Genomic DNA, 16649 nt, shown 5'->3' with positions numbered 1-16649 from the left:
AACAACACTGAGGCGTTTGGAGAGGTTCCTCCTTTTTATTTTGTAGGTTTCCTGTTCCTGGGGGCGGATACTCTCTCTCCGTACGGTGCTGTCAGTGTGTAGGAAAAAGTTTTCTTAAGACAACGCCCAGCACTGCTTCAGTCTTTCTGCCCGCTGCAGCCAATCACTGCAATCAGCAATTGTTTACATTGACAGCTGAGCCCAGTGATTGGCTGCAGTGGTCACGTGCTGCCGTCTTGACATCACTGCTGCAGTAGAATGTGGAAAGCAGCTCATTTTATTATTTTTAGCAAGAGAATACCTAAATAATAAAACTCCATTTTTATATTTTTTGCTCTAAAATCAGCAATGGCGAGGAGGTGTAGCTGTATTTATTAGGTGATTTGTTTGGCAGGGATATTAACGTGCGACTAATTAATGATGGATGTACTAGGACACATCTCTTTAAAGTGAGTACCGGTCTCCATTACTCACGACGCCTCAATCATTGAGCAGCTGCAATCATTCATTCTTGGTCTGACAACACTTATCAGCCAAGACTCTAAACAATATATAAACCAGGAAAAAGAACAATGAAACTACACAAAGAAAGCAAATACATCAATCTGCCCAAATCCCAGATGTATGGAAACTCCAGATTAAGAAGAGCGCTCTTTGCTCCAGGTACAGGAATAAACTGCATTGAGCGGCCGAACGATTAAACCTAGCTCTTATGTCTCATCAGTAGTACCGATATGGAGATATAGAAAAAGGATAAAAATCTATCTTGAATTATTATGTTTAAAGGGAACCTAACAGGAAGAATTTCAATCTAAAACTAAAAGGTTTGTTCATATAGCTGATCTCACGCTGAGTAAATCGATATCTTCGGTGTGGAAATCCGGCTTGCCATTTGTTTAGAAATCCGATGTTAATTTATAAGCTAATGAGCTGCAAGTGCACTGGGGTGTGACAAAGCATTAAAAGCTCTCACTCCTTATTCCCCACCTGGTGCCTACCTCCTGTGCTTGATTGACAGGTCAGACTGACCTCTGTTAACTGCTACACCTTACCAAGATCTACCACAAGTGCTGACCTGTCCATCAAATGCAGAAGGCTGGTAGCGCTTTTGTTTACGCCCCTATGCACTTGCAGCTCATTTGCATATAACTCTAACATTGGATTTCTCAGCAACGGCAAGGCGGATTTCTACACCAAAGGTATCAATTTACTTAGTGTGAGATCAGCTTTACAGCAGCTATACCTTTATTTTTGGTAGAAATTCCTCCTGACAGGTTCCTGTTAAAACATAGTTAGATAATACTTTTTTTTACAATACCGTTGGATATAACCAATTATCTCTGAAAACAGGACCTGTAAATGACTGTACTAGTTAGAAGGCAGCTATCATCAAATCACACTGCCTGAATTACAGTCCCACAAATAAAAGCAGCTCTGCAGTGCACGTAGGGGTAGCACGGAAATGATCAATTAATTATATGTGCACACGTCCCTATTTTATTACATTATGCCAGACTACATCTATCTTCTGATAAGCCCCCCTTTAATGCGTTTTGTATACTTGCATGGAAAATGTAAGGATATATATTCTAAAGGTAACCTATTGGTAATATTTTAAGTGGTACGGCTGTATAGGTTTAAGTGCAACAATAAAAATGATACCTGTCTTGCAGTGATACGATGTTCCAGGGATGAGAAATCATGTTTTGAAACCACAAGCAAAATAGCCAGCAAGTGCATTAGGGGAGTGTTAGTGGAATCTGAGTGGATGACACCCCCCCAGTGTATTTCCTGGTTAATTTGCATGTAGATTTAACGCTTGATTTCTCAGCACTGGCACATCATATCATATTTATTGTTGTACTGGGACCTATACAGCCAGATCACTGGTTTTATTAATAAGATCAGCCTGATCGGGTCCCTTTAAGTATTAGATACTTAGAAAGTAGCACCAGTTTTAAGTAATTCCAGTAATCCTGCTTGCCCCACTACTTACTGAACTCGATTCCTGACCCGGGTCTGTATATTTAGAGACAAGGCGTGAGTGCCACTGATGGGAGAGGCCAGAAATAGCTGACGGTACACACAGCAGAGCTGACGCTTTACATTTCCACACGCTTGAATGATACTGTGAATAAAACAGAGCGACTGTTAACTTCACACTTCTCACTGCCACTTTAATCATCCAGTTTATATTTATAGCTAACATTACCCCACTATCATAGCGGGAGGAAAATGCATAAACAACAATTCCATATTATAATATTACAAATTAATAGGGTGTCATTTGCTGGGCTGCTTGCTGTCATTTTGATATAATCACAGTTTTCTCTGCTCTGCTGCAGTTCTAGCAGAGCTCAGAATGCTGAGCCCTGTAAAAATATGGGAAACTTCTTACCAGAAACAGCATTGCAACTGTCTACGGGTTGTGTCTGGTATTCCAGCTCAGTCCCATTGAAGTAAATGAGATTGAGCTGTAATACCACATACAACCTGCTGACAAGAGTGGCGCTGTGTTTTATTTATTTTTTTTTAAGAAATCAGATTTGTCTTTTTAACTCTGGACAAATCCTTAACCATAGCCATAAAACTGCTTTTGGGAGTCATTGGGTACCCGGCGTTCTTTCGAAAACTTTATATCAGACTATGATTACACTTGCTGATAAAGTTACTGAAGCCTCCAGAAATAATAATATGGGAAGTCCAAAAAATCCTATTAACTATGAAGGCAAGTAGTCAGGTCGACTTCTAGCCGAACAACAGCAATTCCAGAGCCATGTAGGGCGCAGCCGACATTAAAGGCAGGATCCTCCACTCTGGCCCCTTAGTTGATCCAGGGGGTAGTCCGATCTATTCTACATAACATACTTTTACTGTGCCGTATTTCCGAGTATCGTGGTGAGAAAAGCACCAGAGAAAAGTTCTAAATCCAGCCACAAGACAGACCCATAAGAAAAGATTTAAGAGCACCAAAAACAACACAGACACCAGGTTAATATAAGAAAGCGGCAAAATAAAAAGCAACTTAAAAAAAGCACAAAAAAAGTCTGACAGTATCACTCGCCGATCTAAAAACAATCAGGACTTTTATCGAGAATCATATTTTCTACTAACAGAAAAAAAACAATCTTTTATGGCAGCCGCTCCATAAAATGTGGAAGCACAGACTGCTGTAAAATGAAAAGCCTCAGTTTAATGCAGAAAGACTGAAGAAAAGCTTTAGATGGGAAAATCAGAAATACAGCAGCTACTTAAAGAATGTGGAATGGAATGTCACTGTAAAGTGAATCTCCAACTATTACTTTATTGTGGCCGGAGAACGAAATCCTCTGTATAGTCAGAGAGTTACCGTATATAGAAAAATGCTGTCTACCTGCAGTCACCACTAGAGGGAGCCGAGCTGCTGACTGCATACAAAAGTTACTATTAGATCAATGTTTAAAAAGAAGGCAGTGAGCTCCCTCTAGTGGTGGTGTAGGGAAGGTGAACTGACGGACGGACTTATTAGTAAATAGGAAGGAGGGTTTGCACAATTTAGGCAGATAGCAGTTATGACAGTGGGAAACAGCTATGAAAGTGTAGATGACGTGCAGTACCTTGGGTTGACCACTAGATGGCAGGGAGGAGTGTAAGATCAGGACTTGACAGCAGCTTAGGGCTTTAGAAACCGTTGGTCATGGGGGGTGGAGTTACGGGGAACCGGGAAAGTTATAAATTTGACAGGAGGGTTCCAGAAAGTTCCAGTCCCCGGGAGCTGCTCAAGAGACAAGGAGTCTGTGACAGTTGTGTGCTGTGAGGAGAGCCAAACCAGGGGACTGAGGAGAGAAGAAGTCAGGGGGGTGGTCCTGACAGGGAGTACCGCAGTACAGACGAGGCCCCGGGGAAAGAAACATACCATATTGAAGACGATAACTGACCAGTAAAAGTGCTGATGGTGTACGGGCCTAATGCGACCACAGTGACTGAGCTGACAGGATCGTCATTAAGTGAAGAAGGGACGGTACGTGTATCTACGTCCCTGGTGAAAAAGTACGGTGTGTGTAGCGAGGCCTGGAAACGGAAGGCCGTGAAGGTATTACGGTGTACTGCTGAGGCCGTCAGTCGGACTGTGAGGAATAAACTTGGATCTGTTGTACCCGAAACCTGCCTCCATCTTTTGTCTGTGACGTCTCTGCGCGGTATACAGAGGGACCACCCCCCAGCCCAGCCCACGACCCTACAGTGGCTGCAAGCAGAAAGTTTGGAATTGTGAAGTCGAAGTACTAACTGGTATTAAATATATTAAGCAATTATAATGACAGAAGAAATCAGCATCAGGCCAACATTGAATGACAGCTATGGGGTCGAAGGCCCGCTGAGCTGTCAGGATTGTGCATGAGGAGGAGGGGGATGTGTGAAGAGGCAGTATGGGAAGAGGGGGGAAATATACAATGAGACAGTAAGGTTAGGAGGGGGGAATGTGAGAGAGAAGACAGCATGGAGAGGAGGGGGAAACACGTGAGGAGACTATTGAAGGCAATAGTGTGAGGAGACAGTATGGAGGGAGAACCGTGTGAGGAGACAGTATGGAGGGAGAACCGTGTGAGGAGACAGCATGGAGGGAGAAACGTGTGTGATGGCACAGAATGGAGACAGATTATAGGGGGTGGAGGGTAGCATGGGGTGACAGTGTGAGGGCACAGCCTGGAGGGGACAGTAATCTAAGAACCGCTGACATGTGCCGGCAATAGCCGCGGGTGGAATCGCAATCCACCCATGGCTATTAACTAGTTAAATGCTGCTGTCAAATGCAGACAGCTGCATTTAACGAGCGCTTCCGGCAAGCACGCCAGAAATACGCTCACCGGTGAACAGCGTCACGTGATCGCGGGTCACCAGTGTGTCGGCATGACAACCTGAGGTCTGTGGGAGAACTCTATGGTTGTCCGTGTCGGCTTGCTATGAGCACCACCTAGTGAGTAAGTGAGTAAATCTGCTATATAGAGGCGATCTGCTTATCGCATCTGTGTAGCAGAGTCGATCGTGTTATGGCAGCTTCTAGACTCCTATGGAGATTATTGAAGCATGCCAAAAGTAAAAAAAAATGCTATTTAAAACTATAAGTTTAAAATCACCCCCCTTTCGCCCCACTCAAAATAAAACAAAAATAAAATCAAACAAACATACACACATTTGGTATCACCGAGTTCAGAATCGCCCGATGTATCAATAAAAAAAAAGGATTAATCTGATCGCTAAACAGCGTAGCCAGAAAGAAATTCAAAACGCCAGAATTACATTTTTTTGGTCGCCACAACATTGCATTAAAATGCAATAACGGGCAATCAAAAGAACGTATCCGCACCAAAATTATATCATTAAAAATGTCAGCTCGGCGAGCAAAAAATAAGCCCTCACCCAACGCGAGATAATGAAAAATGGAGATGCTACGGGTATCGGAAAATGACGCAATTTTTTTTTTTTTAACCCCTTTCTGACATCAGACGTACTATCCCGTCCATGGGACCCGGGCCCCTATGCCCATGGACGAGATAATACGTCTACCGCGATCAGCGGCGCCCACGTGGTGAGCGCCGCTGATCGCGGCCGGGTGTCAGCTGATTATCACAGCTGACAGCCGGCACAATGTGTCAGGGGCGGTCACGGACCTCCCCCGACACGTTAACCCCTTGCACACCGCAAACAAACACGATCGCGGTGTACCGGGGGTTAAAGGGAAGCATCGGCAGGGAGGGGGCTCCCTCCGTGCTTCCCTGAGCCCCCCACGGCAGCGCAATGTGCAGCGCTGCTGCGGGGGGCTCCTTTCCTGTAGGCCCCCGAATCCAAGATGGCGACGGGGGCCTTCGGGGGCCTGCAGGAAGCTGGCTTCCTCAGTGCCTGCAAAGCGCAGGCAAGAGGAAGTCTTCTTCAATGCCTGTGACAGATTGCTGATCTGTCACAGTGATCTGTGATGTGACAGATCAGCGATCTGTCACAGGACAGTGATGTCCCACCTGGGACTATTTAATAAAGTTAAAAAAAAAATTAAAAAAAGTGTTAAAATAATTTAAAAAAAAAAAAAAAAAAAAAAAAAAAAAAAAAAAAATCGCCAAATAAATTAGAAAAAAAAAAAATATTCCCCCAAATAAATCAATTTTTTGGAAATAAAAACAAAAAAAAAAACAATAAAAGTACACATATTAGGTATCGCCGCGTCCGTAACGACCCGCCCTATAAAACTGTCCCATTAGTTAACCCCTTTAGCGAACCCCTTAAAAAATAAAAAACGAAGCAAAAAATAATGATTTATTATCATACCGCCAAACAAAAAGTGTAATAATGCGTGATCAAAAAGACGCATATAAATATCCATGGTACCGCTGAAAACGTCATCTTGTCCCGCAAAAAACGAGCCGCCACACAGCATCATCCGCGAAAAAATAAAAAAGTTATAGCTCGCAGAATAAAGCGATGCAAAAATAATTATTTTTTATATAAAATAGTTTTCATTGCATAAAACCGACAAAACATAAAAAAACGACCTAAATGAGGTATCGCTGTAACCGTACTGACCCGAAGAATAAAACCGCTTTATCAATTTTACCGCACGCGGAACGGTGTAAACGCACTCCCCCAAAAGAAATTCATGAAACGCTGGTTTTTGTTCATTCTGTGTCCCGAAAATAGGAATAAAAGCGATCAAAAAATGTCACGTGCCCGAAAATGGTACCAATAAAAACATCAACTCGTCCCGCAAAAAATAAGACCTCACATGACTCGGTGGGTCAAAATACGGAAAAATTATAGCTCTCAATATGTGGTGATGCAAAAACTATTTTTACAATAAAAAGCGTCTTTTAGCGTGCGACAGCTGCCAAACATAAAAACCGCCATAAATAGTAAATCAAACCCCCCGTTATCACCCCCTTAGTTAGGGAAAAATAATAAAATAAAAAAAATGTATTTATTTCCATTTTTCCATTAGGGCTAGGGTTAGGGCTAGGGTTAGGGCTGAGATTAGGGTTAGGGGTGTGTTGGGGTTCGGGTTGGAGTTAGAATTGGGGGTTTCCACTGTTTGGGCACACCAGGGGCTCTCCAAATGCAACATTGCGTCTGATCTCAATTCCAGCCAATTCTGAGTTGAAAAAGTCAAATGGTGCTCCTTCCCTTCCAAGCTCTGCCATGCACCCAAACAGTGTTTTACCCCCACATGTAGGGTATCAGCCTACTCAGGACAAATTGGAAAACAATTTTTGGGGTCCAATTTCTCCTGTTACCCTTAGGAAAATAAAAAATTGGGGGCAAAAATATCATTTTTGTGGAAAAAAATGATTTTTTTATTTTCACGCCCGAGCGTTATAAACTTCTGTGAAGCACTTGGGGGTTCAAAGTGCTCACCACACATCTAGATAAGTTCCGTGGGGGGTCTAGTGTCCAAAATGGGGTCACTTGTGGGGAGTTTCAATAGTTTAGGTACATCAGGGGCTCTCCAAACGCACATGACACCCGCAGACCATTCCATCAGAGTCTGCATTCCAAAACGTCACTGCTTCCCTTCCGAGCCCCGACGTGTGTCCAATACAGTAGTTTTCTCCCACATGTGGGGTGTCAGCGTACTCATGACAAATTGGACAACAACTTTTGGGGTCCAATTTCTCCTGTTACCCTTGGGAAAATGAAAAAATTGGGGATCATGTTTGTGGAAAAAATTGGGATCATGTTGGGGATCATGTTTGTGGAAAAAATACGATTTTTTTTATTTTCATGCCCGGGCATTATAAACTTCTGTGAAGCCCTTGGGGGTTCAAAGCGCTCACCACACATCTAGATAAGTTCCTTAGGGGGTCTCGTTTCCAAAATGGGGTCATTTGTGGGGGGTTTCCACTGTTTAGGTACATTAGGGGCTCTCCAAAGGCAACATGACACCCGCAGAACATTCCCTCAAAGTCTGCATACCAAAACGTCACTGCTTCCCTTCCGAGCCCCGACGTGTGTCCATACAGTAGTTTTCTCCCACATGTGGGGCGTCAGCGTACTCAGGACAAATTTGACAACAACTTTTGGGGTTCGATTTCTCCTGTTACCGTTGGGAAAATAAAAAAATGGTGACTAAAAGATCATGTTTGTGGAAAAAATACGAATTTTTTATTTTCACGCCCGGGCGTTATAAACTTCTGTGAAGCACTGGGGGGGTTCAAAGTGCTCACCACACATCTAGATAAGTTCCTTAGGGGGTCTAGTTTCCAAAATGGTGTCATTTGTGGGGGGTTTCCACTGTTTTGGTACATCAGGGGTTTTCCAATCGCGACATGGTGTCTGATCTCAATTCCAGCCAAAAGCGTCAAATGGCGCTGCTTCCCTTCCAAGCTCTGCCATGCGCCCAAATAGTGGTTTACCCCCACATGTGGGGTATCAGCGTACTCAGGACAAATTGCAGAATAACTTTTAGGGTCCTGTTACCCTTGGGAAAATAAAAATTGGGGTGAAAAGATCATTTTTGTGGAAAAAATATGATTTTTTAATTGTACCGCTGTACGTTATAAACTTCTGTAAAGTCCTTGTGGGTTCAAAGTTCTCACCACATATCTAGATAAGTTCCTTGGGGGGGTCTAGTTTCCAAAATGGGGTCACTTGTAGGGGGTTTCCACTGTTTAGGTACATCAGGGACTCTCCAAACGTGACATGGCGTCTGATCTGAATTCCAGCCAATTTTGCACTGAAAAAGTCAAACGGCGCTCTTTCCATTCTGAGCTCTGCCATGCGCCGAAACAGTCGTTCCCCCCCACAAATCAGGTATCAGCGTACTCAGGACAAATTGCACAATAACTTTTGCAGTCCAATTTCTCCTGTTACCCTTGGTAAAATAAAAAAAATTGAACCTGAAGTATTTTTTTTGTGAAAAAAAGTTAGATGTTCATTTTTTTTTTAAATATTCAAAAAAATTCCTGTGACGCACCTAAAGGGTTAATAAGCTTCTTGAATGTGGTTTTGAGCACCTTAAGGGGTGCAGTTTTTAGAATGGTGTCACTTTTGGGTATTTTCTATCATATAGACCCCTCAAAGTGGCTTCAAATGTGATGTGGTCCTAAAAATAAAATGGTGCTGTAAAAATGGGAAATCGCTGGTCAACTTTTAACCCTTATAACTTCCTAACAAAAAAAAATTTTGGTTCCAAAATTGTGCTGATGTAAAGTAAACATGTGGGAAATGTTAGTTATCAAGTTTTTTGTGTGCCGTATCTCTGTGATTTAAGGGCATAAAAATTCAAAGTTGGAAAATTGCGAAATTTTCAAAATTTTTGCAAAATTTCCATTTTTTTCACAAATAAGCGCAAGTTATTTGAATGAAATTTTACCACTAACATGAAGTACAATATGTCACGAGAAAACAATGTCAGAATCACCGGGATCCATGGAAGCGTTCCAGAGTTATGACCTGATAAAGGTACAGTGGTCAGAATTGTAAAAATTGGCCCGGTCATGAACGTGCAAACCACCCTTGGGGGTGAAGGGGTTAAACAAAGTTTGGAAATTTTTTTTTCACCACTTAGATAAAAGAGAACCTAGACATGTTTGGTGTCTATGAACTCGTAATGACCTGGAGTCATAATGGCAGGTCAGTTTTAGCATTTAGCGAACCTAGCTAAAAAGTCAAACAAAAAACAAGTGTGGGATTGCACTTTTTTTCAATTTCACCGCACTTGGAATTTTTTTCCCCGTTTTCTATAACGCGACATGGTAAAATCAATGATGTCGTTCAAAAGTACAACTCGCCCCGCAAAAAACAAGCTCTCACATGGCCATGTTGACAGAAAAATAAAAAGTTATGGCACTGGGAAGAAGGGGAGCGAAAAACGAAAACGCAAAACCGAAAAAATCTCCGGGGGTTAAGGGCGTCATGTGGGGTTGTGCTGCAGAAGACCAAAGAAGATGGAAGTCTGCAGAGACGGCTGTGGATGAGAGAAGTCATCATGGGGTCTGGACAAAATGAAGAAAAGAAGAACAATGACTCAAGAGACGACGTCATCTATCAGGTACCTGGATGGAAATTTTTTTTGTGATACTGACTAATTCTCATGTTTCCATTTATATTAGGAGCATTAAAGGGGCTGTCCAGGTTTGTGCTGAGTCTGCAGTCATTCTACGTGACTGCAGACTTCTGAACTCTCACACTGCTCACTGAACGCTGTCAGGATTCTCTAGTGCAGGTGATTTACATACATGCGGTCACATGCCGACTAGACATGTGTGGCCTCACTCAATGAAAATGAATTGAGAGAGGCCGGGCACGTCAAGTAGGAATGTGGCCAGAAGTATACAAATTGCATACGCGTGCTGACATGACTGTCCACTCTTGCCACCGGTCAGGGAGAATCCTAAAAGAGAGCAGTGCATGCACTATGAGAACTCAGAAGCCTACAGTCACCTAGAGGGACTGCAGACTTTCATCTCAAACCTGGACAACCCCTTTAGTTATAAAATGAAGCCCTGTAGCCGGTCCTAACAGCCTGTAATATCCTCACTGTCAGGATTCAGTTCTACTTGTTGGTTCCAGCGGTCACATCACATGGCCATGTCACTCATTTTCATACTTATGGTCACGTGACAATGCGCTTTTCTTACTGCTTTGCTGAGTTTTTCACTGAATATTGAGAGAATTAGGAACAGCAGCTCGTCGGGACGTGAGTAAGTGTGCAAATCACATACATGTAGGGGGGAGGGAAGTCACCAAACTGAATTCTGGCCCCGAGTGCTAGAAAACCTGGATACACCTCTGGCTCTTTGTACCGCAATGATACACAGGTTCTTAACAGTATTATAAAATGTCCATAAAATACCGCCATACAGTGCATAAGTAGTAATTGCCCTACTGTGAATGCATAATAGTACCATACAATTCTTAAGTATTGCATCATACTGTGTCCATAAACTACTGTCATACAGTGCATAGATCGTACGCATCATACTGTGAATGCACGAGAGCCATATAGTGCTAACGTAAAATACCACCCGTGTCATACTGTGATTTTATTATAATGCCACCAAGTCCTACAGTATAGTACCATATTGTGCTCATAAAACACTGACATAACGTGCAAAGATAATGAGCGTCATACTGTGAATGCACGAAAGCCATATATAGTGCTAAAGTATGGTACCACACGGTGTCCATAATATACTGACATCCCGTGCACACTTGAATGCATAATGGTGCCATGTAGTTGTACAGTAGAAACCATACCATGTCCACACGAAAAACACAATGTCCAAGCTCCTTGTTATGCCATATTCACCCCTATTGGGTGACACTGTATAAACCCGACAGCCATGATGCCCCATGTTGTGGGAATATAGCGCCGGCTAGTTTAACCCCTTATGAAATTAAAGGAATTGGATATTATTGGATCCTAGACCACATCACGTGGTGCCGAAAGCAACTAGCTGCCAACATTGCCAGTCTGTGCAATAAATGGAAGGCCGCCCCATCCAGCAGCTGCTGCAGCTTTCCCTGCCGATAGGAGCTGGTGGTGAAGATTTTGGAGGACAGACCGGAGGCGATCAGTGGATCGCTGGGTCGGATTTATTCTGCCAAAGAGCACCAAATATTTCTTGGGGTACACTCACTTACGCACACACTCGCACCGCTGTCACTTACTCTGCCTGACTCGCGGTCTCATTCCTGGAGAAAACTTTGCTCTTGAATTCAAGCCAAATGTTATGTAACTGAGGAAAAGAAGAGGTCACAGATTCAGAACTGGAATATTGCTTTGTTCCCATGGTGCAAAAATAAAGCAGATTTTCCGCTCTTTATTCTCTAGTGGAAAATCCGCTGCGTTTTACAATGCCAGCACGATGCATAAGATTTCAGGAAATGCTGCAGCCTAAACTGAGAAGATCTGCGGCTTTCAGATTACAGCATGTCAATGCAAAGTGTTAAGTGTGCAATTCACATCCCCTAAGTGCTGGACCGGCCAAAATCCTGCACAGTTACCAACAATGAGGTCATCAATTTCCCATTTCAGCCCTGACCCCAATACAAAATGGGATCACCCATCGCCAGGACATCCCCGAAACTTCCCATAGCTGCTGCTGAAAAACTGGAACACTTCTGGCAAATTTGGGACTATCGACAAGTATGTGCAAGTCCCAGTAAGTTCTGCAAGCCCGAGATCCATTGTTTCTAGCAAACTTGTATAAAAAAAATAGCATCTCCACTGAAAGAAGTGTCATCCAACAGGTAGCCACCCTGCAAGTCAATGCTTAACTCTTTGCAGAGGGTCCTTAAAATGTGAAGGGTCATCAGCCGAACCAGATTCATCTTGCGGTGATCCAACCCTCCCGGCTCGATCTCTGCAAGGAGAATGGTTCTAAAGGAGACATAATTACTGCTGCCAGCATCAATCAGTGACGCTGCCTCCTGGAGATATAGATGTGCACAGAAGACTTACGGAGGTACCAATTATACCTCCTCTACATGCTGCTCCGCACACTTTGCGCGGGGCTGGGAAATGTATGGACAGCCGGAGCTACCGCTAATCATCTTTCATTGCTGGGAGTTTCTAAATCTTAACATCTGGGGATCAGTTGATCGTTGGCAACTTCAGCATTAAAAACGGTTACCTTGAAACATCCCCTTTATCTGCACAGTTTCACATTGTATCACTATTAGTCCAGTGGAAACCAACATATGGTATATTGCGCAAACGTTACAGCTACATAGTGCATGAAGGGCGGCACTTCTTACCTGAACCTCCCGACCGCCGAGGCTTTTAACAAACCGGTCTGTTCTTTGCTTCAGATCAGACATGATGGGATTTGACCGCAAAACTTGATGAATCTCTTGTCCCTCCAGAAGCTTCTTCTCCATCATACTGAACCCATCCAGCAGCTGGTACAGGGAGAGAGCGATGTGGCAGCCAGAAAACTGGAAATGTACAATAATAGCCATGAATGACATTAAGAGGCAATGCTCTTGTTTCTTTATTCAGTTTGCTGTGTGAGGCCATCAACGATTTGGCCCTATGGACGAATATAGCTCTTACCTGGAAACTAGAAGCAAGCAGGTAAGGAAGCCGTGTCTACAGCAGGGCCACTAATGGTGCATTACATGAGGACTATTCATATAGTTATATGTGAGTCTATTAGAGCTGATATAGGAGTGTTATAAGCCAGGGTAAATTAAAGACATGGCGGTAATGATGATGCAATACTGATTACATTGATACCTTTTTAAAGAATTCGACTTTGTGGTTCTTCTTTAATCATCATTTGAAGTTTTTGGCTAATTAGATTTCGGTGCACAGGGGTCGGACAGTGCACTGGGTCTTCTCCATCGTGTCGGTGATTCCCCGACCCCTCCGCTGCCTTCGGTCTGCAATTTCCTGGCCTCCTCTGTCTGACATTTCAATAGTGACCTGTCATTCACAGACTGGAGGCAGCAGAGGGCCGGCGAATCACAGACAGAGAGGAGAAGACCCAGTGCACTGTCCGGCCTCTGTTCCCCTGAAATCTAATTAGCAAAAAACTTCAAAGATTAAAGAAGACCCACAAAGCCGAATTCTTTACCAAAGGTATCAATGTAATCAGTATTACATCATCATTACCTCCATGCCTTTACTATACATGCCTCAGCTCCAGATTACCACATTACCAATAATTTTTCCCTTTAAATCACTCCATACCAAGTACAATTACTTGTCTTCAAATTCATTGTTTATCACCTTTGTTAAAAGAATCAGCGACATCCCATGCCACAGAGGCAGGCAGTACATAGAATGGGGCATCATCGGGCAATAGCCCTCCCTCAAATTGGCATCCAGAAATACCCGCCTGGTATTGGTGGATTCTGGCACTGCGCCGACCAAAGTCTTCAAGCTGTCCTCAGCTATCTATAGAAGAGAAATTGTGGATTAACCAAGACTCTCAAACGTATAGTTATGTGGCCATTCCTCTATAGGGGGAACAGTATGGAAATTTTACCTGGATTTCGATGTCGCCAAGGCTTGACACTGACGAGTCGTCATCTCTCCAGCTGCCACCACCTGTCCAACAGTGAGGTTATGCAAACAGACTCAGATTGGGATCGGATGGCTGAAAACACACAGTCTAACTCCTTCCCGCTATGGTCAGTATTTAGTTTGTGCCTCCCACAAGAGCCATAGCTTTTTTATTTTTTATATACATTTTCTATGCAACTGTGAAAAACACCAACGACACACTGATCTGAAACACTAATGACATCGGTACCATATTTTCACGTAGTTGTCCAGTTGTGGCCAAAAGTATTGACACCCCTGCAGATAATACTCAGTTTCTTCCAGAAAATGATTGCAAACACAAATTCTTTGGTATTATTATCTTCATTTAATTTGTCTTAAATGAAAAAAACACAAAAGAGAATGAAGCAAAACATTGATCATTTCACACAAAACTCCAAAAATGGGCCAGACAAAAGTATTGGCACCCTCAGCCTAATACTTGGTTGCACAAACTTTAGCCAAAATAACTGCGACCAACCGCTTCCGCTAACCATAAATGTGTTTCTTACAATGCTCTGCTGGAATTTTAGACCATTCTTCTTTGGCAAACTGCTCCAGGTCCCTGATATTTGAAGGGTGCCTTCTCCAAACTGCCATTTTTAGATCTCTCCACAGGTGTTCTATGGGATTCAGGTCTGGACTCATTGCTGGCCACCTTAGAAGTCTCCAGTGCTTTTTCTCAAACCATTTTATAGTGCTTTTTGATGTGTGTTTTGGGTCATTGTCCTGCTGGAAGACCCATGACCTCTGAGGGAGACCCAGCTTTCTCACACTGGGCCCTACATTATGCTGCAAAATTTGTTGGTAGTCTTCAGACTTCATAATGCCATGCACAGCAACCCCAAAACATCAGGGAACCTCCGCCATGTTTGACTGTAGGGACCGTGTTTTTTTCTTTGAATGCCTCTTTTTTTCTCCTGTAAACTCTATGTTGATGCCTTTGCCCAAAAAGCTCTACTTTTGTCTCATCTGACCAGAGAACATTCTTCCAAAACGTTTTAGGCTTTTTCAGGTAAGTTTTGGCAAACTCCAGCCTGGCTTTTTTAGGTCTCGGGGTAAGAAGTGGGGTCTTCCTGGGTCTCCTACCATACAGTCCCTTTTCATTCAGACGCCGATGGATAGTACGGGTCGACACTGTTGTACCCTCGGACTGCAGGGCAGCTTGAACTTGTTTGGATGTTAGTCGAGGTTCTTTATCCAACATCCGCACAATCTTGCGTTGAAATCTCTTGTCAATTTTTCTTTTCCGTCCACATCTCGGGAGGTTAGCCACAGTGCCATGGGCTTTAAACTTCTTGATGACACTGCGCACGGTAGACACAGGAACATTCAGGTCTTTGGAGATGGACTTGTAGCCTTGAGATTGCTCATGCTTCCTCACAATTTGGTTTCTCAAGTCCTCAGACAATTCTTCTTTCTTTTCTCCATGCTCAATGTGGTATACACAAGGACAGAGGTTGAGTCAACTTTAATCCATGTCAACTGGCTGCAAGTGTGATTTAGTTATTGCAAACACCTGTTAGGTGCCACAGGTAAGTTACAGGTGCTGTTAATTACACAAATTAGCATCACATGATTTTTCGAACAGTGCCAAATTTGTCCACCCTCTTTTTTATGTTTGGTGTGGAATTATATCCAATTTGGCTTTCAATACTTTTGGCTACAACTGTAGAAGCATGGACGCGTGAATGAGGTCTAAGATATGCAATGTACTGAAAATGGTAAACAAAGAAAAAAAAAAAACAAAGTTTGGTGAAAGGGTGAAAAAACAAAACTAAAAAAAAAAAAAATTGAAAGAAAAAAAAGTAGGCAGCCATCCGCAGCCCTCCTGAACGCTAGTGTGGAACTAGCCTAAGAGATGTAATAAAAAAATTCTGAAGTTTAAAAAAAAAAAAAAAAAAAAAAATTGATTAGTGTGGCCTTTTTAATTCTCTCCCATTTTGATCCTACAGCTCTTATACAGACAATCTGTCTCTATGGTAACAGACTACAAAAAAAATGTCTGTAGTCTGATCCTTCAGTTATTACCACTTATTTTTCTGCCTGACATAGAACATATATATTAACTGAAAATTAGGGATCAAGTGGAAGAAAAGTATCGGACTGCGAGTTTGAAGGATTACGCTATACAGAATTTTTTTGTTGTCTGTTACCATGGAGATACATAGATCTGGATAAGGGCTGTAGTCAAAAAATAAAAAGTTAGAACATTTTTAGTTATAACTTTTTGCCAAGCTGATTTTTTTTTCAATTTTTGATTTACCCAGCCAATTAAAAAAATTTAGTTGCAAAGGAGGAAATTGAGAGGCGGCTGCACTTCACGCTGTCATGCGGACGTGAGAGTGACTTCAGTTTAATTGACCATCCATTCCTTCTGAATAGGTGCAAGTCTAACCATAAAAATAAAATAAAAAAAGAGGAGAGACAGGAGTGTGTGTATTTCTAAACAGGGGAATGACCGGAGGATGAAGCTCCAAATTGGATGGAACTTCTTGTGCCAAATTGCTGTAGTGAAAGCAGCTTTGAGGCACAAACTGCAGCTGCTCTATCATGCAGTGTGCGCCAAAGAGAGTAAATGGAAGGCTCTTGTATTTAGTCACCAAATTATCTTACAAACGTGTTCAGAAAGTTA

The 16649-nt window shown here is 42.7% G+C and overlaps 1 protein-coding gene across 2 annotated transcripts in view; it reads right to left on the bottom strand.

The window, feature by feature from the left end:
* HPS1 (HPS1 biogenesis of lysosomal organelles complex 3 subunit 1) overlaps nucleotides 1–16649 on the bottom strand; it is a 69275-nt gene that overhangs the window by 34180 nt on the left and 18446 nt on the right. For both annotated transcript variants that reach the window (XM_073552818.1, XM_073552819.1), the window contains exons 10-14: nucleotides 13959–14020; nucleotides 13700–13867; nucleotides 12724–12903; nucleotides 11635–11702; nucleotides 1997–2128 (exon numbers count right to left, since the gene is read on the bottom strand). In XM_073552818.1, coding sequence (XP_073408919.1) covers nucleotides 1997–2128; nucleotides 11635–11702; nucleotides 12724–12903; nucleotides 13700–13867; nucleotides 13959–14020 — 610 coding nt within the window. The remainder of the gene's footprint in view (nucleotides 1–1996; nucleotides 2129–11634; nucleotides 11703–12723; nucleotides 12904–13699; nucleotides 13868–13958; nucleotides 14021–16649) is intronic.

Source organism: Dendrobates tinctorius, unplaced genomic scaffold (genome assembly GCF_039654945.1).
Source record: "Dendrobates tinctorius isolate UK_male_01 unplaced genomic scaffold, ASM3965494v1 ptg000196l, whole genome shotgun sequence".
Lineage (NCBI taxonomy): Eukaryota > Metazoa > Chordata > Amphibia > Anura > Dendrobatidae > Dendrobates > Dendrobates tinctorius.
Note: the sequence above shows the minus strand (reverse complement) of the source record. Positions and strands in the feature narration are given on the sequence as shown.